The sequence below is a fragment of the Colletotrichum gloeosporioides genome, assembly GCF_011800055.1.
Source record: "Colletotrichum gloeosporioides strain Lc1 chromosome Unknown consensus_103, whole genome shotgun sequence".
Lineage (NCBI taxonomy): Eukaryota > Fungi > Ascomycota > Sordariomycetes > Glomerellales > Glomerellaceae > Colletotrichum > Colletotrichum gloeosporioides.
The window spans coordinates 267,321-293,528 of NW_025544748.1; the positions used below are offsets into that span (position 1 = coordinate 267,321).

The window sequence follows — 26,208 nt, forward strand, 5'->3', positions numbered from 1 at the left end:
TGGTATGGGGCTTAAAGACGATTCAGCGAATGTTCTTTCTGAGGATATGGCCAAGACCCACAATGTGAAGATGCTGGTAAGGCGACAGTGTGATTAGCCTCGAAGGCATCTAGTTGCTGTGACGACATGTCGAAGTCTACCCAGTTTACAGGCGACAGTTCACAGAAAGATGCCGACGGATTTGCTGCTTGGTCCTGTACGTAAGAACCGGATGGCCAACCATTTTCTAGAGTTTCGGTTCCAGGGCTCGTAGTCGTATCAATGTTGCTCAATAGTCCAATGTTCTCTGCAGAGCTGAGCGACCTGTTTCCTAGGGAAACCCAGATATCATCTTGGGGCGCCAAAGAGTGAGAAACCGTGGTACTTTCAAGAAGCTGGTCGATTCCAGAGAGCGATGAAGGAGTAGAAGAACTCGCTGCATAGATGACGTGGTCCGCTGTCGTCGAAGTCACTATTGAGTGTGATGCATGAGCGTTCAAGTCGTCAAATGATTGTCTTGCTCTAATGGATGAGCTTTGACCTAAAAGTCGGTTATTATCGGTAGTGAACGTTGAAGAAGATGGCTGCTTAATACTGCTTTGGCTCGATCGGCCCCTTTTCTTCGGGGTCAAATAGACACAATAAGATGCTGAGGACTACAAACAGTCAGAAAGGTCGACTTCATTTGCGAAAGCTACACAGGTGATGCTTACGAGGCACTTTTCGCAGCTTGGCCTGCCTCCATCGCCTAAAAATTGTAAGACGACATCCAGGGTATTCATCGAAGATTCTGAGTAACTTGACGTACACTTTCGCTTTCGGATCTTGCATGTCTCGCATGCGCCAGGCCGGCGCTTATACACTCGCCCTCCCGCTTCAACTGAGTTTGTTGTGGTTGGTGAGGACATGGCATGAGAGCCTGGTTACAGACGCGTCGGCTCAATTCCTCTTCGCAAAGATCATTAAATCCGAGAACTGCGACGTTGGAATTGAGGGGCTCCAAATGAACTCTTTTGAATCATCCAACGGTCGTATGATGCGGCTGGTGACCCCCGGGCCGTAATACCCGAGTAGGGTCGCTGAGTGCCACTTGCGAATGACATTCTGGGTCAATCCTATGAAGGAATCCTTGCGTGGCGAATGAAACGAAAGCTCATGGGTCTCGCTCTCGCCTTGCGCGCAACATCACAAGTGCCTTTGGAGGGTGCTGTGAAACCTAGTATTGAATACGTCCTTAGTGCTAGGTTTATGGATGAAGCAGCCAGTCGGAACTGAGGCCCGTTGTTCTTTGGGAATTCTGCCCTTACCTTGAATAACCTTGAAATCTTTATGCAACGATGATTCTAAACCCACTAGATCTAGTCAGCGGATGGCTTCTGGACGACACTTGGGACCAAGGAAATGGCGCCCGCATCCCGTCTCGGAGCTGACCCCACAACCCGCAGTCACTGCAAATATCACTGATGAAGAAATTCGGTGGTCTGATCATATTAAAGGTTGTCGATCGTTGTGGTAACTCACCTGGACACTGTTTCAGCCGAGGGCGCTGTTCACCTGATGCGCCCTATGCGATCCGCCTCGTCGACGATGATGAGCATTTAGCTGATCATTTGAAATTTCATCTGCCCAGAGGCCAATGCGGATAATTTTAGACATGAACCAGTTCGGGGACTAACTTCGGTTCTAGCCTCAACCCCATAATTCGGCCGTGAGAGGAGCCGTAATGAACTTTGCTCATTGAGAGATTCCATCCAGCTTCGAATCATTCCTTAACTCCCTTAGGTACGCGCAATTATTCTGATTCACTAAGTGGGTATGGCTAGGCACTCGCCTGGGTCCAAATTCAAAGTTGCCTGGACCCTGAATGGACTCTGGACAGCTCGGAAGTCCGAGGTTCACGACATTGGGATGAGTGGCTCTCATGTTAACGCTAGTTAACTCAATGGCTGGTGACAGTGTTCAAATAATTGGCTGAGAGGCAATGGGCCGACCGACTTGCCGTGTTTTCTATCCGAAAGACCTCAAAACAGAATTAAGCCTCCCGCTAGGATCTGAACCTGGATTCACAATTTCAAAGGTTAAGCTGACTCGGTCGTGGGGTTGGCAACTTTGCACCTTAAAAAGGTCAGTGCAGGAACTAGCATCCTTGTCATGCAACTACCCCTCACCAACAGATTTTCGTAGAAGACTGATATTTAAACTTTGACGATTGCTTTGCCTTTGGAATTAAGCTGCCATCGTGGCGTGATCTCATCCTAACTGATTGTCGCTGTGAACGCCTTTGCAGTGTCAAGATCATCAGCGTTGCTGTCAGAAAAGACGTTGATCATATCACCATCAGCCCTACCTGAGCTCTTGGTGTCTTCAGGTCCCTGATTCAGGAGCTTAGTCTTATCCCGTTCTTCTAAGAAGCTGGACTGAAAGGCCGCGTAAACCCAGCTCACCCGTCCCTCACTGTGGCCCGCGCGGGAAAGCATTCCGCGGAACATCAGTTCGGTCTGTCCCTTAACTTTGAGGACTACCCTGCCGGCAGGCAAGCGACCCCACATCAATCTGATATATCCTGTGAAAGTCGATATTCGACCTCTCGCCAAGACCATACGATAGCTAGCCCTGGGAAAGTGGCCGGTTCACCATGAGGCTATGCCTATCAACGTTCGAGAACACTAGGTGTCTTTCCATTTTGGGGTCAAGTCCGGTCTTGAACCAGGGCTGGCCGTTGCTGGGATTTCCGGTGGCATCGGAAATGTGGTCTAACTTCTTACACTAGTGCTGCTAGTGAATTGACGGGCGTCTATTCGTTGGCATTGCGGCCCGGAATTCCCGTATCGATGCGTTCTTTGGCTGATACGACTCAGGGAACCAGATGCCTTTACCCCTCGGATGAATCGCGGCCCATCTGAGCTACGGATGACGATCGGTGTATGGTGCATTGTCATGATCACATGTTCTTTGTAATCAATCGTGATGATTGATAATTTCGGCGAAAGTTTCTAAAATCGTTGTACTTCTCGTCTCTGGTGGATAAGCAATGCGGCAAGAGAGCGGAAAAGCAGAACACGATGACGAAAAGAATTGGAAGGTTGGTCCGTATGTCACTTGGGTGGTGATGCACGAAGAGCATCATGCCCGACCTGTCCATTGTCTATGTCGCAAACAGCTTTACGGAGTCCCCATCAGGCGCCCGTAGCTGTTGTCTATGGAGCCTTCTGAATAGAAACCAGATAAAGTGCGCGGATAACATGCACATAACGCAGAATCCAGTACTGTTGCCGATTCCAACCAAGAAACGTGGGCTCTCAGAATCAGGCCCTAAGTAAGCTGTATAAATATTTGCTGCGACTGCAGAAAAGTTGACGATAGCCATCGTATCAAGACCTGCGAAAATGCCCGTATTTGTTGGCCCCGGAAAGGCACTGAGCTGCCCGCAGTACAGTATGGCCAGGTGCGTCGCAAGCTGAAGTGGGTCAGAGTTTGGTCTTTAGAAGGCATGGATAATCTCTCACCTCGGAGTTCGTATAAAATGGGCTCAACAGGTAGATGGCGCCTGGGTAAAAGGGGGCTTTGAACCACCCGAGCAAGAGCCTCAGAACAAGGAGGTGGACGTAGTTGTCTGCCATAGCCGTGAACGCGGAAACTATGGCCCAGCCACACATTCAAACACCCATGTATATAGACGGCCGAACTCACGTCAAGATCATGTTCGATGGGGTACCGTCAGTGAGATATCCAACATCAAGGATAGATATGCAGGTGCTGTATTGAGTGCCCTGCAGGCTGAGATCATTCGAAAGCCCGTTGAATTTGGCTTGGGGCAGTTCATTCCGATCCCCGAGGAAGGTTAGTCAAGATCTTCGTAACAACAAGATCATAGGGTCCGCTTATAATGATTGAGCAAGTACAAGATGAAAAATACTGGCTCCATGCGATAGTCTAGTTTTTGTAACAAACATATCTGAGCGATAGGGTCTATGTTGAAACCCTGGGCGTTCCCCGCTTTCTCCTTGTCTTCGTGTTCAACCTCGATGGTTGAGGGTTTCGTCAAGTCAGCCATGATGGATTTCAAAAGATGGCAACGATTTTGGAGACACTGTCAATATCATTGGGCGAGACCTTGGAATAGACGACAATATCGCAAGCAAACAATTCTGAGATTCACCCGTCGGAATGTGAAGATGATGGGGTCGGCCCATCCGTATCACGCCCCATCCCCTTACTTCGTATCCCGTACCCCATATCCCACGCCCAATACCCCGCGATTGCTACGTCCGCATCACGGCGAGAAGGATTGGTCAGTTCCCGCAGACCGCTTGTCTCTCTAGCGTTGGTGGCGTGGTTCTTTATCAGATGCGGGTGCTCGCCGAAGGAGGAATTGCTGAAGGTCCTGGCTGTCACTACTTTCATAATCTCCAGCTCTCCAGCTCCGTCTCATACGACTCTGCTAGTTGACATGAATTCCACGATGCCACATTCATTCTTGACCACTTTCCAGTGTCCGTCAACTAGATTTTATTATGTCCACATCCTCATACCCTCATGTTTGAAGATCGCTCTTACTGAAAATTTCTTCATGTCTCATTTGGTTAGCTATCAATCCCTGTGGAAATTTTCCCCGCATCTGTTATTCGGCATGGCCAGATTGGCAAAGCAAGAGGTCGAAATCAGCCTTCTCACGGCTAATGCTATGTTGGGGTAAGGCACTACCTGTCTGTCAATAGCAATGTCACTAACGCCGAGCATTAAAGATACAAATACAAGTCCGATCACTTCTGGTTGGGAATTCATGAGTACCGCCCCGATGCTATTGTTATCGACTCTGGCAGCACGCATGGCGGGCCTTTCAAACTCGACATGGGCCGAAAGACAGTTGCCGATGAGTCCTACATCCGTGGCCTAACGCCTTACATCACTGCATGTGCCCACTATGGCATGAAGCTCCTCATCAGCAGTGCCGGTGGTGACGGCAGCGGCAAGCACGTTGCTGACATTCTCGCTATCGTCAATAAGATTATTGAGGACAATGGCTTCAAGTTCAAAAGTGCCACGATTGGTGCCGCGGTTCCCAGGGAGCTCATTCGGCAGAAGCTGAAAGACGGAATTAACTCAGCCGTTCATGTCGCTGCCCAGATGGGACCTGAGCCGTAAGTCAAATTAGAATCAGTCTGAGCAAAGCTCTCACTCACCTTAACTTCAGGTTCATCAAAACTCCCAAAGAAGAAACACCAGACATCATTGTTGCAGGCCGCGCATACAACCCTTCGCCATTCGCAGCGTTTTGCATGAACCTCGGTTTTGAGCGAGCCCCTGCGTTCCATCTGGGCAAGATCCTCGAATGCGGCGGCCAGTGTGCTGTACCCAAAGGCCGCTCGATGATTGCCACAATTCGCAAAGGTTCTTTTGATTTGACGCCCTGGAACCCTATTGAGAGATGCACTCCACTCTCAGTATCAGCACACTCACTTTATGAAAAGGCAAGACCAGACCAGCTTCCTGGCCCGGGAGGAGTGCTTCATCTTGATCAAGCGCAGTACAAAGTACTAGAAGATGGTTGAACAACCCGCTGCTGGGGATCCCGCTTCGTTCCAACTCCGGCTTATCAAATCAAGCTTGAGGGTGTATCGCTCGTAGGGCATCGGGCGATTTTTATTGATCGCTTCCGAGACCCCATTCTGATCTCCTAGATAGACGACTTCCTCGAGAACCGGGTACGGAACTACACCCGAGGACTGTTCCCGGAGCTCGATAAATTCGACGATTGTTGCGTCATCTTCCACGTTTATGGTCGGAATGCCATCATGGGACCTTTGAAGCAAAACTCTGAGCCTGCTCACGAAGTTGGCGCGCTTGGCGAAGTCGTCGCTCAGGCTCCTCCAGCAGCGAAGGCTATGGCTATTTGCAACAGTGCCCGCGTCTCCTGCCTTCATTTCTACTACCCTGGCATTCTTGCGACTACGGGAAACCTCGCAAGCCCGCTGAGTCCACATGAGCAAGACGCCGGTGCCGTTTTCAAATTCAGTCTGTACCACTTGATGGGGATCAAGGATACGACTGGCCCAATCCTCTTCCCAATCAAGTCATCTACGGTCGGCGCAGGCACGTTTGTGAAGGATGAAAACTTTGGCAAGCAGTTCTTCAACCTCGACAACTTTCTGAACATCTCTCGGAACAGATCAAGACCAAGTCAGTCCCGACCGGTCCTGCTACAATGAGAGACGTGGCAGGCGTTGTGCGGTCCAAGAATAGCGGGCCTTTGAGTTGACGTTTGATATTATTTTTAACGATGAAAAGCACTATCAGCGTGTCAGGAGGGCCAATGTTCTCACTAACGAGACCATCAAGAAGTTAAATCATATACAGGATGAAAACATGGTTTTCAACATTTATTTTGATCCGGCGCTGACATGGAAGTGTACTATCAGAGGGCCATGGGGACAAGGAAGTGTAGGAGAGCGCGATACTTTGGAAACTGCACAGCACGCACCATAGTTGTCCGTTGCGGTGCCTGCTGTTGGGGCCTAGTTGCTCCCAAGGTAGTCAGATATATCAAAAAGAAATTCCAATGAGAAGACCCTAAAACCTTGCCGCAATCTTCCATCCAACTGCTAGGACTCGTACGGAGGCGTAGCAGATGAAAGCCAGGATGTAGGAAGCCCCAGAGAAGATGATCAAGCCATTCCAATTCTGGCCGTTCTTTCCCGACTGCAAGATGGCCCCTCCGATGGGAAGACTGCTCAGTGTCCCGAAGCTAGCCATCATCATCGCCGTCGATAAGTATCGTCCGTAATCCCGCGCATCGCATAGTTGCCCAAGGCATACCGGGACAAGGCCCAAATTGCTGCCGCTTGCGAAACCAAACAAAGCAACGAAGGCGAGGAGCATGGGTTGAGACCCTTTGGACGGCAGCCACAGGCCAAAGACAGTGATGAAGCACATGGCAATGGTGATGAGAATGACATTGAAACGGCCGTACTTGTCGGCAGCAAGGCCTGGTAGGAAACGCCCAATCGCGGAACCAGCGTTCAGAATCGAGAGGATCGTGTAGGAGTGGACAGTACTCTTCTGTGTGCTCGCTGCGTATGAGATGATGTAGGTGATGGGCACAAAGAGACCCCATTCCATGAAGAAGATGCCGACCGCTGAGAGGGTGAACTTCACATTCCGAAAAACGCTGAAGTCTGGCCAGATGGAAGTTGGTCCGTCCTTCTTCGGAAGCCGAGACCGGATGAACAATGTCGCAGGGATCGTGAGCCCAAGAAGGATGAATCCCAGGATCCTTGCTGTCGGGGCGAAGCCGAGTGTCGGAAAGAGATTCTGGAGCAAGATCGGATATACAATTCCGCCAATCGAACCGGCAGTCGCGGCGACACCAGTTGCAAAACCACGGCGGTTGTCAAAAAAGTGGGCAATAGCGCCGTAGGACGGGGAGTTGAGCAGAGCGCCGCCCAACCCACCAAGAATTGAGTAAGCAAGTAGAATCTGATAGTACTCTGAGGCTTTGTTGTCAGTAAACCCTTACTTGCTTTCTCATTATATGGTTGCACAAACCTTTACACAGGCTCAGCAATAGAAGACTTGCTGAGATACACAGTCCACCAGCAACGACGAGTCCACGGGGACCATAGGCGTCAAACAATGGCCCGACTTGAATGCCGACGAAGAAGACGATAAAAAGATACAAACTGAAGATCCATCCGATCTCCGAGGGCGAGTGATCTGCCAACTGATGTTCTGAGAAATACGACTCGAAGACCGCGGCGGAGTTGATGAGACCGAAAACAGAAAGCATAGCGCAGAACGATCCGAACACCACTAGCCACGCACTGAGACCGCCTTCCGGGAAGGTCAGTTCTGTGACGCTGGATGCATCCTGTCCTCCATAGTGACTTCTGTCCCTTTCCCTCGATCTTGATCTTTCTTCGTCGTATGACGTTGTCTCTTCGTACCTAATGGCCGATGTCGCCGATGAGCCAGGGTTGTTGATGTTTCTCAGTAGTATGGAAGAAGTTTCCACCGCTGTTTTTGACATCTTGTGTCTGACTCAGTGCAAGTTGAGCTCAATGGACCAGATGAGAGCGGGACTGGTTAAGTGCGCATCAAAAGAAGCGGTAAAGACAGTTGTCCGAGTATCACGGATATGTGCTCAGCTAATGCAAACAGCCCTTTCCGAAATAGTCCGAGATGGGGGTTGCTGAAGAAGCCGCTTTGCAGGTGAACTTTTACAAGCAGGGTGAACAACAGAAGGTTGTAAGTGTAAGAAATCGGAGTTTTGTGATGGAGTTCACAAAACTCCGATTTTGAAGTTAGCCTACTGGTTCGCCGGGTCCACCTGCACGTGCTGTTGGTCAATTCAAGAGACGTGAGTCGAGCATTTATCCGGCGAATGGCGGGAGGAATCCATCGGTCTCCGGCTGTCGCTCTATTTTTGCCATTCCCGGCGAACTCGTTACGGCTAGCTCCTCCGCAAGACGACCCTGGAGCGGAGCTCCCAAAGCATGTTGATTGGTGAGAGCGGCGCTCAACTTGTGTGTCCAGGCTGCAAAGCCGGCTTGATGATGATGAGTTTGAAGTCAGGTTAAACGTTTATTGAGAAAAGGTACTGTTTACTTCATCATTTTAAGAAATCCATCTCACAGTTGCCGGTATGAGTCTGCGGTGGAGTGAGCTTGCAGAACGACAGCAGCGAGATGGAAGCCCCACATGGTCAAATTGATCAGCTCATCAGCTTCGAGACCCTTGTCCGTCTAAATCCGTACATAACCGATGTGAGCCCAGAGCCCGGGAAATCACCGCCAGCTGAGAACATGTTTGTTGAGCAAAATGTAAGATGTAATTACGATGTTCACAAATTTCGCGTACTTGCTCTCGCATACGAGTCTGGCTCAACAACTGTGGCGGATAATGAGTACAGACTTCGACAACGGCAACGGCGACAATACAATGTTATAACGATTGGATAAAGAATATGAAAAAGAAGAACGCAATGAAAGAAAAGAACAATAAGCATGTTCAGAGAAGGGTACTCGGCAAACCCATTTCAAATAGTCAAGCTTTCGAGTGTATTACGCGCTGAAATCACCAACCGACTTCCGAGAAATGCAACTGTTCCATCCAGCATCGCCGGTTCAGGACCGAGGCCGCAATTTTTTAACACTTACAGTGTCATTGTAATGGATATGTACCTATTTACACTTTGTGATCAAATGTGACTCCTTGGGGTTCAGAGGTGTGCGTGTTGAATATAGGCAGTTATTTAACACGCCTGTCAGCGCACGTAGCATGGCGAGTTGGCGACAGGTATTTTCTCAGAAAAGGTTAGATAAAGAATGAAACCCATTTTGTGTAGCGCGGAGAAGAGAAGGGGAAAAGCTTAAGATGCAATTTCAGGTCGAAATGGTGCACATGAAAGTCACAGGCCCCAAGAACGGCAAATATTGGGAAGCAAGACATCAAGCACTGACATCACGAGCAGATAGCGCCCGATTGTTGAAGAAGATTCTCAAATTCTGGGTAAACTAGAAAAGAAGTATGTCCGTGAAGAGTCAAAAGTATACTAAAACCAGAGTAAAAGTTTCCCACCCAAGAACTCCAAGCCGATTTAAAAACCCCCCCTTTCATAAAAAGAACAAAGAAAAAAAAGAAGCCATACGGTATCTATTTCTTGACCTTGAGGTCGAAGCGGTCTAGGTTCATGACCTTGTCCCACGCCGCGACGAAGTCCTTGACGAACTTCTCCTTGGCATCGGACATAGCGTACACCTCGGCAATGGCGCGCAGCTCAGCGTGCGATCCGAACACGAGGTCGGCGCGGGTAGCGGTCCAGCGCTGCTCCTTGGTCTTGCGGTCGGTGCCAACCCAGGCCTCGCCGTCGTCGCCGCTCTTGGCCCAGACGGTGGAGATGTCGAGCAGGCTGACGAAGAAGTTGTTGTTGAGCTGGCCCTTGGTCGAGGTCAGAACGCCGGTGTTGGAGCCGTCGAAAACGGCGCCAAGGGAGCGCAGGCCGCCGACGAGGACGGTCAGCTCGGGAGCGGAGAGGGTCAGCTGCGCAGCCTTGTCGACGAGGATCTCCTCGGTGCGCGCGCGCGCGGTGCCGCGGCCGTAGTTGCGGAAACCGTCGGCCTGGGGCTCGAGGTAGCCGAAGGCGCGGACATCGGTCTGCTCCTGGGTGGCGTCGACGCGGCCGGCGGAGAAGGGGACGGTGACATCGACGCCGGCGTCCTTGGCGCCCTTCTCGACGGCGACGACACCGCCGAGGACGATCAGGTCAGCGAGGGAAACCTTCTTGGCGCCGGTGTTGAAGCTGGTCTGGATGGCCTTGAGGGCGTCGAGGACCTCCTTGAGCTGGGTCGGGTTGTTGGAGACCCAGTTGACCTGGGGCTCGAGAGCGATGCGAGCGCCGTTGGCGCCGCCGCGCTTGTCAGAGTGGCGGTAGGTGGAGGCGGAGGCCCAGGCGACGGAGGCGTACTTGGAGACGTCGAAGCCCGGAGCCGCGAGGATGTCGGCCTTCAGCTTGGAGATGTCGGCATCATCGATGAGGTCGCCCTCGCGGGCGGGGAGAGGGTCCTGCCAGGCGAAGGTCTCCTTGGGGATCTCAGGGCCGAGGTAGCGGGAGACGGGGCCGAGGTCGCGGTGGAGGAGCTTGAACCAGGCCTTAGCGAAGGCGTCGGCGAGCTCGTTGGGGTGGTCGAGCCAGCGCTTGGTGATGTTGAGGTAGCTCGGGTCGTTGATGAGGGCCAGGTCGGAGGTGAGCATGGTCGCCTTGCGGAACTTGGTCGAGTCGAAGGGGTCGGGGTAGTCGAGGGTGCCGTTGGCAGCCTCCCATTGGTGAGCACCAGCAGGAGACTCGACGAGGACCCATTTGTTGTGCAGAAGAGACTCCAAGTAACCGTTGGACCACCTGCAGGTACATGGGTTAGCATTTGTGTGTGTGTGGTTGGGTGTGTGGTAGTATGCATGTGTGTGTATCACTGCATAATCACCCGACGGGGGCCAAAAATAGATTTTCACGCCGCCTCTTTTGCCTCCCTGCAAGTCTCTCTCAACGTCTCTTCAAGACCTTCTCAAAATGACCGGTCCGGCATATGAGAAAAGGCCTCAAATATTGAGCCAAGAAGAGGGGGGAAGGCAACTCCGACAAGGGGGACATGCAGAGGTCATTTCATTTTTCATCACTTACTTGGTGGGGGTCTTGGTCCAGACGACCTCGAGACCGCTGGTCATCTGGTTAGGACCGTTGCCATCGCCGACCTTGTTGTGCCAGCCAAGACCCATCTCGCCAATGTCAGCAGCTTCGGGCTCGGGGCCAATGTTGTCTGTGGGATTTCAATCATCAGCGGATGCTCACGGCGCGAAGGAGCGGTGAGGCGGTGGGAACAGCCTTTCACTAGCTCCGGGACGAGCACGGGAAGAGAGAGCAAACTCACCACTCTTGACGGCACCGTGCGTCTTGCCGAAGGCGTGTCCACCGGCAATGAGAGCGACCGTCTCCTCATCGTTCATACCCATGCGATCGAACGCGACGCGGATGTCCTTGGCCGAGGCGGCGGGGTCGGAAGAGCCATCGGGGCCCTCGGGGTTGACGTAGATGAGGCCCATGTGGGTGGCTCCCAGAGGCTTCTCGAGCTTGTCGGCGCGCTCGTTGATGTCGGTGCTGCCGTTGTAGCGGACGTCGTTGCCCTTGGGGACGAATGTCGTCTCGCCGCCCCAGTAGACGGACTCATCGGACTGCCAGGTGTCGGGGCGACCGCCGGCGAAGCCAATGGGCGCGAAGCCCATGGACTCGAGGGCGACGTTGCCCGTCAGGAGGTACAGGTCCGCCCATGAGATCTTGTTGCCGTACTTTTGCTTGATGGGCCCTATCAGAGGAGATGAAATTGTCAGTCCCGGTAGAGCATACAAATGCACTCATCACAGAGTAGCATCGGGGGCCAGAGTTTCTCCACCAGCGAGACATCCCGTTGTGCCTCCACATCCGAATCCCAGCCACCCGTGCGGCGGCGTGCGCCGTGATGTGGCGAGTGAGTCGATGATGTGCACGAACAGGGATTCCCGCTTCGGGGGTGGCTCCGGCCAGCGAGTGAGAAATCAGGGATTTGCGACTTACACAGCAGGCGGCGCGCCTTGTCGAGGTTCTGGTTGTCGGGCCAGGAGTTGAGTGGAGCGAAGCGTTGCTGGCCCTGCAAGAGAGAGAAATCCAATATTAGTAAACGGCGATGGACAAGACGAATGAAAGTGATGCGACCGTGTGATAAGATGCAGAGGCAGGGTCCGCTTGTGTGCAGTGCGTGTGGAGCAAAGAACTCAAGGAGATGCCTTAGCAGCTCTTGGCTCTCACCCGGGATAGGACGAAATCTTCCGGGTAGTCAATTGATCTCCCGCGCGAGGCAAGAAAAAGGAAGGAAACACAAAAGGTGAAAATTTGCGAGATGAGCCAACGAAGTCCGGTGTAAACAACGGACAGGGGATACAAGAGGGGAATTTGGAATCAGGAAAGATGGGGCGCCCATCCGGGGCTCATCGGAGGGCGGGGCGGGGGCAGAGCGAGGAGGTCACGAAGGAGAGAAGACCGAAAAGAAACGGCTTACCATTCCACCGCCACCGCGGCCGTCGATGGCGCGATAGGTGCCGGCGCTATGCCAGGCCATGCGGATGAAGAGACCGCCGTAGTGGCCAAAGTCGGCGGGCCACCACTCCTGCGAGTCGGTCATGAGGTCGGTGAGATCCTTCTTGAGAGCCGCGTCTGTGGTTCTTGTTAGTGTTGTGATCTTGCTCTGATGAAATTTCAACATACAATCAAGAGAGTTGAAAGCCGCCGTGTAGTCAAAGTCGCCGCCGTACGGGTTCGTCGCGGGCTGGAACTGACGAAGAACGTCGAGTCTCAGTTGGCAGGGCCACCAGTCGTGGCTGCGAGTCCCGCCGCCAGCCTGGTTGCTGATGGTCGAGCATCTTCCGAAGCCCTCGGCGGTTGCTCTCTTGGGCAGAGAGCTGTCGACGCCGCCGTCGCGTTTGGCGAAGGGGCATCCCTCACCGGCGACGGCCGGCAGGATGGTTGAGGCTGTCAACAGCCAGTTTGACAGTTTGGCGTGCATGGTGAAGAATGTCTCTTGCTTCTGGGACCTAAGGCAAGATCCAAAAAGAAAAGAGCAAGTGAACCGCCGAGATCAAGTAGTCGGATCGAGACCTGGTATGAGACTCAGAGACGACGACTGTTGAGTTGGTCCGGGAGATTGCTCAGAAACATGAACTCTGGAGATGGGACGAACCCAGGCATATGTATGAAACCCGGATGCAGTCGCCACAACTCTCGTTCAAAGGCAACAAGGAATAACAAGGGGTGGGTTTCCTCTGTTGCTCCTCTCGTGGTCGGTTACCCTTTGTCACTCACGTGGGAATATTTTGGTTCCAGTGAGATCCACGATTAGTAACAATGCAAAGTACCAAGGCCGAGTCTGAGCCGCGATGTCTTGTCCTCCCCCAAGGCCTAGTTGCGCAGAGCGTGAGTACCCAGTCTGACGGGGGCTTGGTAATAAGCTTCCTACAACGGCAGTCATGTCGGTATTGCCCTCTCCCAAGGCTGCAACCCCAGTCACAAAAAAGGACCAAGACCTGGCAAAACCACAAAAAGTTGTTTAGCGGATATCCTTTCAGCAGGTGCTAGACGGGTCTTTGCCAAGTAGTCGAAAGGAACCCCTGTGTAATCCCTACGAAAGGCGCTGCATAGTTACCAGTATACACAAGTGACATGGGCGTGGCAGGGACATGCAGGGTTTCGATCCAAAATAAGCGCTTGACCAGTGTACCGCATTGTACAATCTCCTTTGATTGGGATGGGCGACACTCGCCAGCGAATGCTATGTGCTACACAGGAACGCCCCGGTTTTGGAGCCCCCGCTTTACACACTTTTTGGGAGGGGATTGTCGCTAGCCGAAGGGCCATCTGGATGAAACCTACGCCGATTGCCTATGGAGTTGGACGAGTGTGCGCCGGGGTGGCCATGGCAGGGCCGGGAATGAGCTGGGATGAGGCCGTCCACCCGTCCGTAACAGGCATAACGTCACAAATCCGGGGAGCTATCGTGACCTGTGCGATGCGGGCCGGTGCCAAGTCACTGGAAGAGTAAGGTGGTAGCTGGGCCAATGGCGACCAATTATGACATGACAGTTTCCAAGCGGGCACTCTTCGTCCACTCTCTTCTTGGCTGGGCGACTGGGTGACTCCTAAGCGACTCCAGTTGAAGAGTCCACTCCTGAATATAATAAAGTTTGGGGCCCCTATACCGACTCGTGCCATTGGGCCATTAGGCCGTTTGGTCCTTGGGAATTCACATCGTTGCCTTGTAAAGACGAATAGAAGGCCCCCGTTGTCGGATCATTACCCAGCTGTGCGGAGGAACCCGCGCGCAGCGGCGTAATTGAAACCTCCGTCATCCTCGACTACAGATGCATCTTGGCAAATAAGCTGTAAGGGCCCCCTACCGCGAAGAGGACTTCAAGAGGAGAACCCTGCTGGCCACGCTGATTTACAAGTAGGTACAAACAAGTACCTGCCAGCCTGCCCGGGCCTCTGGCGTCCCAAGGGCTCAATCACGCATGCTACTGTTTGCTGTACACTAGCAGCAATAAGGTTAGGTTTCTCCCCTGATCGAGGATCGAAAGACGGAGAGGGAGGGCAGCTGGCCGCGGCCGACACACTCAAATTGCGCACACACACACGCAACCGTAGCACACACACTCAAGATAGACACATGGGACGAAGGAAGCTTTTTCATCAATCGTGCATTGACTCAGCCCTATATCCATCACCTGTAGTTGGAGAAGGTTGGAGGCCCTGTGGCTTGGAGGAGCATCCCCGCGCGCGGGCGAGCCGCCGCCGACCGTCCATCCGCTGCCGGACTTGGACGGTTTTGACAGGTTTGCGAAACGGCGTGGGATATGCGTAGGTTTCCCTCCTTCTTGGGTTTCTGCCCGCAGGCCACCCCAAACCATCCCCCAAATGGAAGTTGCCTTGTTTCCATGCAGCTAGACCTGTCGGCCGAAAATCCTGCGACCTCGGGTATGCCCGGTTATGGATGGTAGATGGGCGACAGACCGGCGACCAGACCCTGAGCGCAGCACTGCATGCTGTGAGCGGGCTGATTGCGCAGTCGCCGAATAGCACGTTGCAGTAAGCAGAAAAGAAACAGACAAGATAATAATTACAATATTACAAAGCAAAGGAGCGCAAGATACAGAGTACATAGCCCGCGAGTAATAGTCCGTACAGCCACGACAGCTATAGCCCGCCAAGAGCCTTGGCATGGTGGCTGCTCATCACATGCAGACTTGTCACTTGCGCTGTCCCCTGCTGGTGGACGCAAATAAGGTCAGCTCAGAAACGCTGCGCGACTGCAAATCTGACGTTGGTGACTGGCTGGCGACGGGATGTGATGACTTGCGAAGCGCATGTGTGTGCTGCTGTGCTTGCGTGTTGCCGCCTGGCTTTGCTCTCCGTCGCGCAGCACTATTTCTCTGGGCAAGTTGAATCTTTGGAATATGCAACGTGCATCCCTGCGACCGTCATCTTGGGCCAACGTGGGTGATGTGGTCTCGGCCGACACCAGACCAGCCCACTTGCCAATGTTCCCATTGGCATCGGACCATCTTGGTCTCGGCATCTAAACATTCACTGAATCCCAACGCCAACGACGGGAAATATGTCCGAATTGGTTCGTTAGAGCCGCCCGTCGTTGCCCTGGGCATGCCCGTCAAGAGATGGTTGACAGACAAGCGCCCCCCAAGTCTCAACTTCTCTGGCGGCGTGGGTGCGCGTGGGTGGTCCGGTGTTGATGGCAGACTTTCTGCTGTGTTGCAAAGCATGGGATTCTGGTGCAATGCGCGTGAGGGGAGAAATTTCAATCCAGCGTTTGGGCCAATTTCGCCATTTCATCTCACACCCTCACATGCCCAAACTTACCCAATGATGAATCATACAGGACCGCCCCTCTTTCACTATCGTTAACGCAAACCTTCAGACGACACCCGATTATAAACCATAACAATCCTACTGGCCGCTTCCAGCTGCTGCATGCCGTGCTCTCCGACGGAAATGAATCGAATCAAGCCACCACTCTGGCAATTGACTTTGAGAGGGCAGGCACATAATCGCGGTTCTGAGTTGTAGGCAACCGAGGCGGGCTGAGCTTGATCCGGTTAAGGTGGTTGCCTCCATGTGACGGGTTTGGTAGGTAGCATAGCGTTATTCGTTCTCGTGTACTTTATTTCGGCTCCGAAACTCTGTGCTGATAGTCTGGAACCGAGGGGGCAACGCGATGGTACTCTGGAAGTACAATGCCTCCGGGGATGATATTTGCTCTTTCATGCGGTCGCGCGAGATACACTTTGGATCGGAAGGGGCAAGCCGTTCGTTGACATGAACCGGTCGCGTCCGCATCCGTCTCGGACCCCGACGGGGATGTTGGGCGGGTTCCGAGGAGCGTCTGGTCCGTGATGTGAGGACCGCGACTTGGGGGCACACATTCCATCAAGACGGCCATGAAACGACGACCTCAGCGTAGTGAAGTGAGACGGCAAGCATGCAGCGTTGGACTCTGAACATGAGTTCGTGTACGAGTTCGTGATACTTGCGGTGAGTCGCAGCCCAAAGGCTATGAGAAGAGGTGTACGGTTTCAGCTGCAGTGCATCGAGATTCTCGTGGCTTTGCGACACGTGATATTAGTCTTATCAGCAGAACCACTGCACTAGTCAGTCGAACCATTCAGTTTGCATTATTGTAACGCCTCAGATCTAGTTTGTTGAACTTCTACCACCCTCATTCATTGTTGAGTGAGTCTTCACTCTCCAGTCCGAGACTGTCGCGAACTAAAACCACCCAGCGAGTCAGAGGTTGAGGGTTCAATCATTGGGCATTCAAAACGGTTTTGGATTGGTCTTAGTGTTCATTCATCCCTATTTCCCCAAGCGGATGTTTGTGGTGTCATGAGAAATTTCCCATTGGCTACCGTTGTAGGCCTCGTTCAGGAGCTCGCCTCTAACCGGTGGGCGGCCGCGCCGTTGGATTGCCGCTGGCGCAGCTAATTACCGGCATTGAGGCGCAGAATCCGGTTAGTCGTTAGCGTTGGAATCAAGGTAGCCTACGAAACTGGAGACTTGTTGCATCTGCTCATATCGACATGTCAGTTTGTCAGGTCGGAAAGCAATGGATGCAGGTCTCACGTGTAAGACTCCGCCGAGGCGTTAAGCCACAATACTCCGCTTCAAAGGAAGAGCTTTGGTTCTGCTTTTTCCAGAAAACCAATCGCAGCGAATGAATTTGTCATAGCGAACGTTTTGGAATCAGCTCGGAAGCGTGACGTCCTTGGTGTAAGCCAAAATGGCGATGCAGACGCAGACACATATTACTCAAGTTGTTATTTTCAAATATTCTCAGTAAGACGGAGCTAGGTATCAGCAAGCCGACTGAGCAATTTTCATCTTTTCGTTGATACTTTCTAATGCAGTACTCTTTTGTTGTTAATTTGCTCATGTCCATGTGTTATCATCGTTGTGTCTATCATCCAACTCACAATGTCACCCCAAAGCCACCCACGTGGATGCAAAAGCAAGACCCTCTTCGAACTCCCTACAACTTCGTTCATCCTTCTTCAACTAGCGCAACCCACCCACCTTTATTTACTCTTCCATGCAAGACGCAGATAGTCTAGGCAGTCAATAAATGGATTGCGGGGTTCGGCTGCGTCCCGCGCGCTTCTCTCACTCAGCTTGCCAAGCGAGACTAGCGCGACAGCTTAAAGCTGAGCTCAGCTTTACGAAATCACCGCAACACCAACTGCCGGTGCCGTCTCTTCCGCACCAAAATCACCGACTGCCTAGAGCATGTTGAGAATCCATAGCTCCGACTGCCCACCGTAATACCTCAGGCCCCACATCGCCCCGGAGCCGATAAAACACACCAAAGGAGAGTCCGTCCGTCCGTCCGTCGTCCACCGGCCCGGGGCGCTGGGCAGGCCGACGCTAGATCCCACCTGTCCCGAGTCATGTGGCTGGTGGAAACCAACAAAGCGGGCCGCAGCAGCCCCTTAAACAATGCAACAAACGTCGTTTATGTCTTCTTTCTTAATAATAACAACCAACATGTTTCATCCGAATTGAATAGCGGCTATAATCATTCTAAAACAGGGCAGAGTTGCACATGGGATGACTCGCCGCCACCCAGTCTCTTGGCCCACGCTTTTCAGGGGGCGTATTTCCAGCCTTATTCTCAATAATATTGATGATCGCATCTTTTGCCCGTAAATAGACATTTGCCAAGACACACTTAGCCACGATTTGTCATTGAGGAATTCTTGGATCTTGAAGAAATGGCATTGCAGACCTTTGTTACCGATTGAATCATCGGCTCTTGGGACTTGTTTTACAAATATCACTTGTTTCCTTTTTCCTCTTCTCCCTTCAACTTTCCCCTGCCCCTGAGCGCAGGCCACGTTCCAGACCGTCAACAAGCCTTCGTGCGAGGCGCGCGGCTTCTCCTGCTCGACCCCTCTCAGCCTCCTCCTCGAAGCTGCACCGCTCGGTCCACCAGTCCAACCATGTCTCCGCCCTTGCGCCTTCTTTCGCCCGGAAGAGGCCGACGCTGATGTCGATGACGTCGGGACGCCATTTGTCGTGCCAGAAGACCGTCGCGCCGCATTTTCCACAGAACTCGCGGAGGACGCCGGGGGAGGAGCTGTACGTTTGCAGGATGCCTGGAGGCAGCGCGTTGAAGTCGAGAGGCATGACGACTTGCCGTCCGTCGGGGCCGGGGACGTGGAAGAAGATGTTGCTGCGCGGGACAAAGGCCCACGTCTGGATCTCGAAACCGGTGATGAGGCGGCAGGAGCGGCATGCGCAGGTTCCTGCGAGGTATTTCGTCCCGTCGGCTCGGATCCACCACTTGTCCTTCTTGGCGTTGCCCATGAACTCAGCAGAGTGCAAACAGGCGGCGTATTGCAGGTCGGGGTAGCCGGAGTGAGGAATATAGCTCTTTTCGTCGGGGCGAGTGATGTGGAAGCTGACCGTGCCACAAGCGCATGAGGCTGGCATTGATTCTGGGGTTAGAAGGGACGGCCCCGATGGCAGCATCTCCTTCGAGCCGTTATCGCCGTTTTGTTGAAGTACCTCCACTGTTTGACCGTCGATCTCCGATAGCCATACCGAGATGCCACCGTCCTTTGTGTCGGGTACCGAGTTATGCCGGACAAAGATCGCGTCTCCGCCGGCACCGTTCCCGGCGACATCGTTGATGACACCCGTAGCAGCTTCCCATATGACAGCTATGACACCAACACGACTTCGAAAGACTTGGCAGCCGCAGGTCGAGCAGAAGTACCTCGTCCATCCCTCCGCACCTTCATGCTTTGTGAGACCTTTGGAGATATCAGGCTGCTCAATCGGGTAGTAAGACGTGCATAGTACACCGCTGACGTGGCGATCAACATCGCTATGGTTGATTGAGAGCTTCACGTGTCCTGTGTCAGAACGCCGCGCCTTGACTTGTTGCGCGCTTCCCCCGCAAAGGCAAGAAATGCTCAATGTTGATACCATATTGCTGTGAGATCATAGATGAAGAAGCCTGAAGAGACAACAGGCCATCAGGGTCAAATGCAATGCATTTAATAGTCTGTCGAATCTCACGATGAATCCACCTTATCTTGAACGTCACCAGACTCGCTGCCGACGATCCCCGCACCGGCGGGGTTGAGAAGTAAGCTTCGGGCCAACCGGAGCCGAACCATCCAGCCGGAAGTGGAGAGCTTTCCGAAGTTTCGGCGAAAATAATGCCCCACAATGATCGGATCCGCCCCGCCCTAGGGCGTGCTGGCCGGGAATACGGGTGATGCACCGAAGCTATGCATTTGGGCCAATGATGTGCCGGGATTGGTTTCAGGCCTGGAGAACTAAGTTGTAGGCGTAGCGGAATGTCGCTCGAACGGATTCTCGGTGTGGCTGATGTTTATGGAATCAAGGTGAGGAAAAGGTTTACCGAGAGAGTTGGCTTGTGGCCCTGAACCACTCGTTCCGGATATGCAGATGCGGATGAAAGAATCTGTCGTTATAGAAATCCCGAAAACGCCTCGTCCACAGAATAATTGCTGAAGTGAGTCCTACAGAGCTGATGGTCCCCCAAAATATAGCATTGTCATATTATTCAGGCTAGTTGAATACTTCTAACTCGTGCACCAAGCATCGCCTTTTGGATCATCCACAATGGCTGTGTTAGCCTCAGATAACACTGCCGACACTCCGCTATCGTGCTTAGGATTGCTTGCGTTCATTCTTGGGGAAAGTAAACTCCGTGTTTTGTCATAAATCCGAGCCTCATGTTGACTTCCGAACCTAGGCTTCAGCGTGGACGTTGTGGAGCGTCGTCCACAACCTATATTTCCACCCGCTTGCCCGTTTTCCAGGGCCCATTCTCGCTCGAATATCACCGCTGCCGTATGTCATTGCCCTGCTCCGTGGACGCATCCCGTTCTGGGTGAAGGCATGCCACGACAAATATGGCCCCGTCGTCCGCGTCTCGCCCAACGAGCTCTCCTTCGACAATGAAGCTGCATGGAAGGATATTTACGGAAGCCGGCCTGGCCACAACAATTTCCACAAGGACCCCATACACGTGGGAAGTATCCAATCGGTGCCTGGGGTGTCCACCATCACCATGGCCAACGACGCGGACCATGCGCGGCAGCGTAGGGCGCTTTCGCATGCATTCTCCACCAAGGCTTTGTTGGAGCAGGAGTACATTGTAAAGTCGTACATCGACGTGTTCTCGCTGAAGATGAGGGAGTTTGCAAGGCTGGGAAAGCCCGTGAACGTCGTTGATTGGTTCGCTTACACAACGTTCGATATTATCGGAGACATGGCTTTAGGAGAGCCATTTGGTTACTTGACAAGCGGTGGGTCGTAAATCGACCAACCTTTTTTATGGCTTGCTTCTAACGGTGCATGGTATAGAGGATTTTCATTTCTGGGTACCGCTCATTAGCTCATCCATCAAAGCGGGTGCCTTTGAACAGGCTACGAGACGAATCGCCGAAGCAGATGGCTACTTCCAAAGGCAACTTCTGAAGCTGATACCTGGGCGCATCCGAACTACCAGAATACAACATCTAGAGTATAGCAGGGAAAAGATCTTGAAGTAGGTACAGTTTCTGCGACCTACCACAACAGAATGCTGATAGCTTCATTATTAGACGCATGGCTCAGTCTGAGTCAGATCACAAGGACTTTCTCTACTACCTGCTTAAGCAACAGGAAAGTGGGACCATCAACGAGAACGAGGTTATTGTCAACGGCGCACTCTTCATGTAAGACAACTGATGCCGCAAGACCAGATATGCCCAGTTTTGTGAACCAGGCACTAATTTCCTCGAAGAATCGCGGGAACAGAAACAACGGCAGGATTCCTTGCGGGGCTTTTCAACCAGCTTCTGCGGCATCCTAGAGTTTTACAGAAGTTGACGGACGAGATACGGTCGAATTTTCAATCCGACACCGACATTAATTTCGAGGCTTTGGTCAAATTGCCTTATCTGAGTGCGGTGATTGATGAAGGCCTACGAGTCTTTCCATCTGCACCCATTGGGTTTGTGAGAACAGTGCCACAGGGAGGTGATACTGTTGACGGAGAGTTTGTACCAGAAGGCGTATGTGATTGCCAAAGCTTGCGCTGGAACTCACTACCTGATCTCATGGCTAACGTCGTCCGGGCAGACAACTGTTTCTGTGCCAATGTGGGGTGCCACGCATAGCGAACGGAACTTCAAAGAGCCCTACAATTTCCTGCCCGAGCGCTGGCTAGACAAAAAAAATAGCACCGACAAGTTTGGGGCATCGAATGCCTTCTCTCTCGGGCCACGAGGCTGCATTGGACGCAAGTGAGCTAGTCTTTGAATCCTCTGATCGATGTCTTTTACTAATCAAGCCGAAGCCTTTCATACATGGAGATGCGTCTAATCATCGGGAAGCTGTTGTGGCACAACGACGTCCACTTTCATGGAAGCAACGATGCGTGGGATCCTGAAAAGGACTATCCCGGACTAACGGTGTACAATAACTGGATGAAACCGGGACTGTGGGTTAAGTTGACACCGAGACGGGGCTAGGCCTTCGTGTTTGCCCCGTTTCCTGTTCATCGGCGGGCTAGATATGATGAACTAATTCTGTTGTTAAAATCTTATATTATTTTGAGGCTACATTTTTCCGTGATGCTGAGGCCTGTATCTCAAAGTTTGTCAAAGACAAGACCATGACCAAGTGACATGAACGAAGTAGGCTCATTTCATAAAGAGGGCATATGTACAAGAATTTTCCGACTTATGATCTAGGTTGCTCATTGACAGCATTACCAAGTCTCGATGATAGTTGTGACAGTGAATTGCGCATGATTCAAGAACCCGGGGCCGTCGTCCGGAACATGTCGGCCACAGACCGAGAGAGTGGGGCCGAGTAGCAAAATGCAACACTTTAGTTGACTTGCACCATCGACTTGACAATGACGTGCTTGATCGAAGGATGATAATGGTCAGATTCAAGCTCTTGATACGTCCGCCACCAGCGGAGCTTCAGTCTCTTATCGGAAATGTGTGGATGCTCCAATTGAAAAATCTCTTGATCTCTGCACCTTGGCGCATCGTTCTGGAAAATATCGCCAGCCACCGCAATCGTTCGCTCTCGGCGGCGATGAGGTGCTCAAACAGGGCTTCCTGCATGGCTGATAAATAGCGATCGTCCGTCGCTGCATGACTATGGATCGTGTCTGGGATCTTACCTCCTTTCTAGATTCCCGTTTCCCACACTTGAACCTTCGGCACCGTTACAACATGGCCGACATCAACGGAAAGGGGCCGGCGGATGGCCCCGCCACCGAGCTCCCCACCGACGCCGACAAGCGGCCTGCCTCCATTACCTCCGCTCCGACGGAAATGTCGCCGGACCACCTACCGAAAAGGCAGCCCAAATCTGGCGCTGATGCCGCTCTGGAGCTTCTCAACGAGACCGGCCCTCTGGGCCACGCCGTCGATCCCGAGCTCAATCGCAGGCTCAAACGCCGCATCGACACTCACATCATGCCGCTCATCTGCATTGTGTACTTCCTGCAGTACATCGACAAGACCGCCATCTCCTACGCCAGCGTCACTGGCATTCAACAAGACACCGGCCTTCACGGCAACCAGTTCAACTGGGTCGCATCCATCTTCTTCTTCGGTCAATTGGCTTTCGAGTTCCCGACAATTCGTCTCATTCAAATGTTTCCTCTGGCCAAATACACATCAATCAACATCATGCTTTGGGGTCTGGTTCTCGCGTGCCTTGCTGCGTGCAAGAGCTACGCCGGCCTGCTCGTCTGTCGGTTCCTGCTCGGGGTTTTTGAAGCCGCTGTCGTGCCTGCGTGGGTCCTCTTTACCTCGCAATGGTACACCAAACAAGAACAGGCTTTTCGCGTTGGTATCTGGTTCTCAGTCTGTGGAGCGGCACAAATGTTCGGCGGCTTCTTTGCTTACGGCGTGGCGGTCCATGTTGGCAAAGACCCGAATGCTCTCTTGCATGGATGGCAGGTCATCTTCCTCTTCCTCGGCCTTTTGACTGCCGTTGTGGGCATTGCCTTCTGGTTCATCATGCCTGACTCGCCAGCATCAGCTGCCTTCCTTTCACAAGAAGAAAAAGCCGCGCATTTGGAACGTATCCGCGACAATGAGCAAGGCATTGGATCTCAAGAATTCAAATGGTCGCATGTCAAGGAGGCGCTGACGGACACAATGACTTGGCTCTACGCATTCTGGATCTTCGCCGCCAACATTCCAAACTCGATCGCGACAAGCTTCGGAAACATCCTCGTCAAGGGTATGGGCTACTCCAGCGAAGAGTCATTGCTTCTGGTCACACCTCTTGGCGCCTACGAGATTGTCGCCCTGGTGGGTCTGACATGGCTTGCCATGAAGACACGGCAGCGACTCTACTGGTGCATTGCGGGCCACATCCCCGCGATCGTGGGTGCCATTCTCATGGCCACGACGTCGAAGGTTCCCGCGCTGATCGGCTACTACACTTCAGGAGGTATCCCGATCGGGTGGACGACGATCCTGGGTCTTCAGTCTACCAATGTTGCGGGATCCACTAAGAAGGTTACCGTGGCATGCATTGGTACAATCGCGTACACCGTGGGTAATATTATCTCGCCGCAGACTTTTCAGGCACGGGATGCGCCGCGGTATCTCCCTGCCAAGATCTCCATCTGCATCATCTACTTCTTGGTTACTGTCGACCTCTTTGTGATGCGTTGGGTGCTGGACAGGAGGAACAAGAAGCGGGATGCCGAGAAGGCGGCTCTCGGGGATGCTTACAAGGTGGAAGAAAATCACGAATTCTGGGATTTGACGGATCTTGAGAACAAAGAGTTCAGATATGAGCTGTGAGGAAAGGGTTTCCTGGCACGTACCTGTGTTATACGTGAGTATCAGACGAGAGGAATGATGATAACCCCGACTTAGTTGAGTACATATTTATGTCCACAATAGATCCCATGTCTTCTTCGGGAAAAATAATTCGTTCTCTCTTGCGAGACTTGAAATCAAATGATTGAAGTCCATCGTAACACTGATAGAGACTCTGTCAGAACTGTCGATGGTTCAAAGGGAGAAAGGTCGACATGGGTTGTCCTCTTCTAAGCCTGGCGCGAACTTACGTAAGGCGGGTCGCAATGCAGCTTCTAAACCCCCACAGTAACTAGATCGCTGCCTAGAATCGATCACAATCACATCTCAAGCATACAAGGTGGCGTGGTGAGAATCGTGAGTTATGAGTGCCGACAAGTTCCGCGACAGTGTCGAGAGTGGCGAGACGCCAGTCGACAGCCATGATCGACTGTTGCGAATAGCATTCATATACTTGGACGAATCGGTGTGGGATGGCAGAGGCGTCTTTGATATTGTTGATCGACTTCACACACGTGGATGGTCATTTGGCGAGGGAGACCTAAAATTTAATCGGTAAGATTCTTGAGTAGAAGGAGCTTTATGGGTGAGAAGTAATGAGCTGACGACAACAAGCACTCTGGACATTTTCTATCTCGCTCAACTCGCAGCCGCCATGTACCGCTCCTCTGACCAGGACGAGGGTGTATTTGCGTCACCAGATGACTTTGACGAATTCTACATCGAGCATCACGAGCTACTCAAGGAGGATGCGTGGCAAGAGTACTACTCGTCTGCTCTTCTCGCACAGCCAACCTCAGCTCGTTTCTACCGCCTCCCCGACTTGCAAGATCTCCCAGACTCGAGTGACCCGCTCGCGCAGCCACGCCACAAAGGAAAAGGTCACCTAACAAAGCTTCCGCGCTGGGCACATAACGTTGTGCGCACCTGTCGACGACAGCCATCCCTCCCCGTCGAGGCCGTCACTCAGATAGCCCTGGACACCCTCGAGAAGACCACCGCACGCTTGCGAGAGGACTATCCCAGCGTCCAGCCGTACTCGGAGACCCAAGCGCGCTTCTGGCTCAAGTACATGAAGATAGACTCTCCCGGCCTGCCGTCGAAGGAGGCGTGGAACCCCAACTACTTCGGCATTTCTGTTGCGCAGGGAGCCTTCGACGTGTGGGCTTGGGAAGCGTACTACTCACGGGAACGATGGGAGGCCGTCGACGCGCCGCGTCTTGAGCCGGACCTGGATGGCACGCGTGAGAGTGAGGTTGTCTGGTGCGGGTTGCCTGATGGCGGGGTGGGTGAGCTGGCGCGGAACCGGGGATGGGAGCCGGAGATGGGGAGCGAGGAGGAGGTTGCTTTCCTCGCGGCTGTTGCAGTGAAGGAGGCAGAGGGCGTCGAAATGAGAGATTTGGACTGTGGGATGCGGTCGCACATTCTCCTTGGATTGATGGGTGCCGCTTTCGGGGCCGAGCAGGGACAGCAGGTGGAGGAGGTAAAGCAGCGGATGGTTGATGGAGGAAGGATTGACGAGACCAGGGCCGAGCAGTGGATTCGAGAGGCGCTGATGCTCATGGAGCCATACGTGCGCAAAAAGGACGGATGGCCTGACTCTGAAGAGGATCGGGGTGCATTGCTGCGGCAGATTTTGGTGGAGAATGGACAGCTTTTTGCAAGATGGAGCCTCTCGGAGTCTTCTAGAGAATTCAACTTCGAGCTGAAACCAAGAATATAGAACCAGATTAAGATAGGAACATGACGATACCAAGATGAACA

The 26,208-nt window shown here is 52.7% G+C and overlaps 9 protein-coding genes across 9 annotated transcripts; 4 read left to right on the top strand and 5 right to left on the bottom strand.

Moving 5' to 3' along the window:
- Window positions 1–567: 567 nt before the first annotated feature.
- On the bottom strand, window positions 568–887 carry GCG54_00003912 (uncharacterized protein; the record flags this gene model as incomplete). The annotated part of the gene is made up of 2 exons (XM_045403970.1): window positions 568–594; window positions 693–887. 2 exons carry the CDS (start codon window positions 885–887, stop codon window positions 568–570), a joined length of 222 nt encoding a protein of 73 aa, XP_045257170.1.
- Window positions 888–3,124: 2,237 nt separating this feature from the next.
- Window positions 3,125–3,635, bottom strand: GCG54_00003913 (uncharacterized protein; the record flags this gene model as incomplete). The annotated part of the gene is made up of 2 exons (XM_045403971.1): window positions 3,125–3,436; window positions 3,486–3,635. The coding sequence occupies 2 exons, from the start codon at window positions 3,633–3,635 to the stop codon at window positions 3,125–3,127; spliced, it is 462 nt and encodes a 153-aa protein (XP_045257171.1).
- Window positions 3,636–4,609: 974 nt separating this feature from the next.
- Window positions 4,610–6,188, top strand: GCG54_00003914 (uncharacterized protein; the record flags this gene model as incomplete). Its single annotated transcript, XM_045403972.1, has 4 exons — window positions 4,610–4,671; window positions 4,725–5,120; window positions 5,174–5,370; window positions 5,665–6,188. The coding sequence occupies 4 exons, from the start codon at window positions 4,610–4,612 to the stop codon at window positions 6,186–6,188; spliced, it is 1,179 nt and encodes a 392-aa protein (XP_045257172.1).
- A 361-nt stretch (window positions 6,189–6,549) lies between these two features.
- GCG54_00003916 (putative transporter MCH4) lies at window positions 6,550–8,005 on the bottom strand (the record flags this gene model as incomplete). The annotated part of the gene is made up of 2 exons (XM_045403973.1): window positions 6,550–7,466; window positions 7,525–8,005. 2 exons carry the CDS (start codon window positions 8,003–8,005, stop codon window positions 6,550–6,552), a joined length of 1,398 nt encoding a protein of 465 aa, XP_045257173.1.
- Window positions 8,006–9,630: 1,625 nt separating this feature from the next.
- Window positions 9,631–13,064, bottom strand: GCG54_00003917 (Catalase-peroxidase 2; the record flags this gene model as incomplete). Its single annotated transcript, XM_045403974.1, has 6 exons — window positions 9,631–10,873; window positions 11,153–11,288; window positions 11,400–11,831; window positions 12,080–12,152; window positions 12,561–12,715; window positions 12,767–13,064. 6 exons carry the CDS (start codon window positions 13,062–13,064, stop codon window positions 9,631–9,633), a joined length of 2,337 nt encoding a protein of 778 aa, XP_045257174.1.
- A 5,360-nt stretch (window positions 13,065–18,424) lies between these two features.
- On the bottom strand, window positions 18,425–19,555 carry GCG54_00003918 (uncharacterized protein; the record flags this gene model as incomplete). Its single annotated transcript, XM_045403975.1, has 1 exon — window positions 18,425–19,555. The coding sequence occupies one exon, from the start codon at window positions 19,553–19,555 to the stop codon at window positions 18,425–18,427; it is 1,131 nt and encodes a 376-aa protein (XP_045257175.1).
- A 663-nt stretch (window positions 19,556–20,218) lies between these two features.
- GCG54_00003919 (Cytochrome P450 monooxygenase aclL) lies at window positions 20,219–22,116 on the top strand (the record flags this gene model as incomplete). Its single annotated transcript, XM_045403976.1, is given in 7 exon segments — window positions 20,219–20,297; window positions 20,359–20,907; window positions 20,966–21,149; window positions 21,205–21,318; window positions 21,387–21,600; window positions 21,611–21,888; window positions 21,942–22,116. 7 exon segments carry the CDS (start codon window positions 20,219–20,221, stop codon window positions 22,114–22,116), a joined length of 1,593 nt encoding a protein of 530 aa, XP_045257176.1.
- A 717-nt stretch (window positions 22,117–22,833) lies between these two features.
- On the top strand, window positions 22,834–24,426 carry GCG54_00003920 (putative transporter; the record flags this gene model as incomplete). Its single annotated transcript, XM_045403977.1, has 1 exon — window positions 22,834–24,426. The coding sequence occupies one exon, from the start codon at window positions 22,834–22,836 to the stop codon at window positions 24,424–24,426; it is 1,593 nt and encodes a 530-aa protein (XP_045257177.1).
- Window positions 24,427–24,808: 382 nt separating this feature from the next.
- Window positions 24,809–26,167, top strand: GCG54_00003921 (uncharacterized protein; the record flags this gene model as incomplete). Its single annotated transcript, XM_045403978.1, has 2 exons — window positions 24,809–24,999; window positions 25,060–26,167. The coding sequence occupies 2 exons, from the start codon at window positions 24,809–24,811 to the stop codon at window positions 26,165–26,167; spliced, it is 1,299 nt and encodes a 432-aa protein (XP_045257178.1).
- Between the last annotated feature and the right edge of the window lie 41 nt (window positions 26,168–26,208).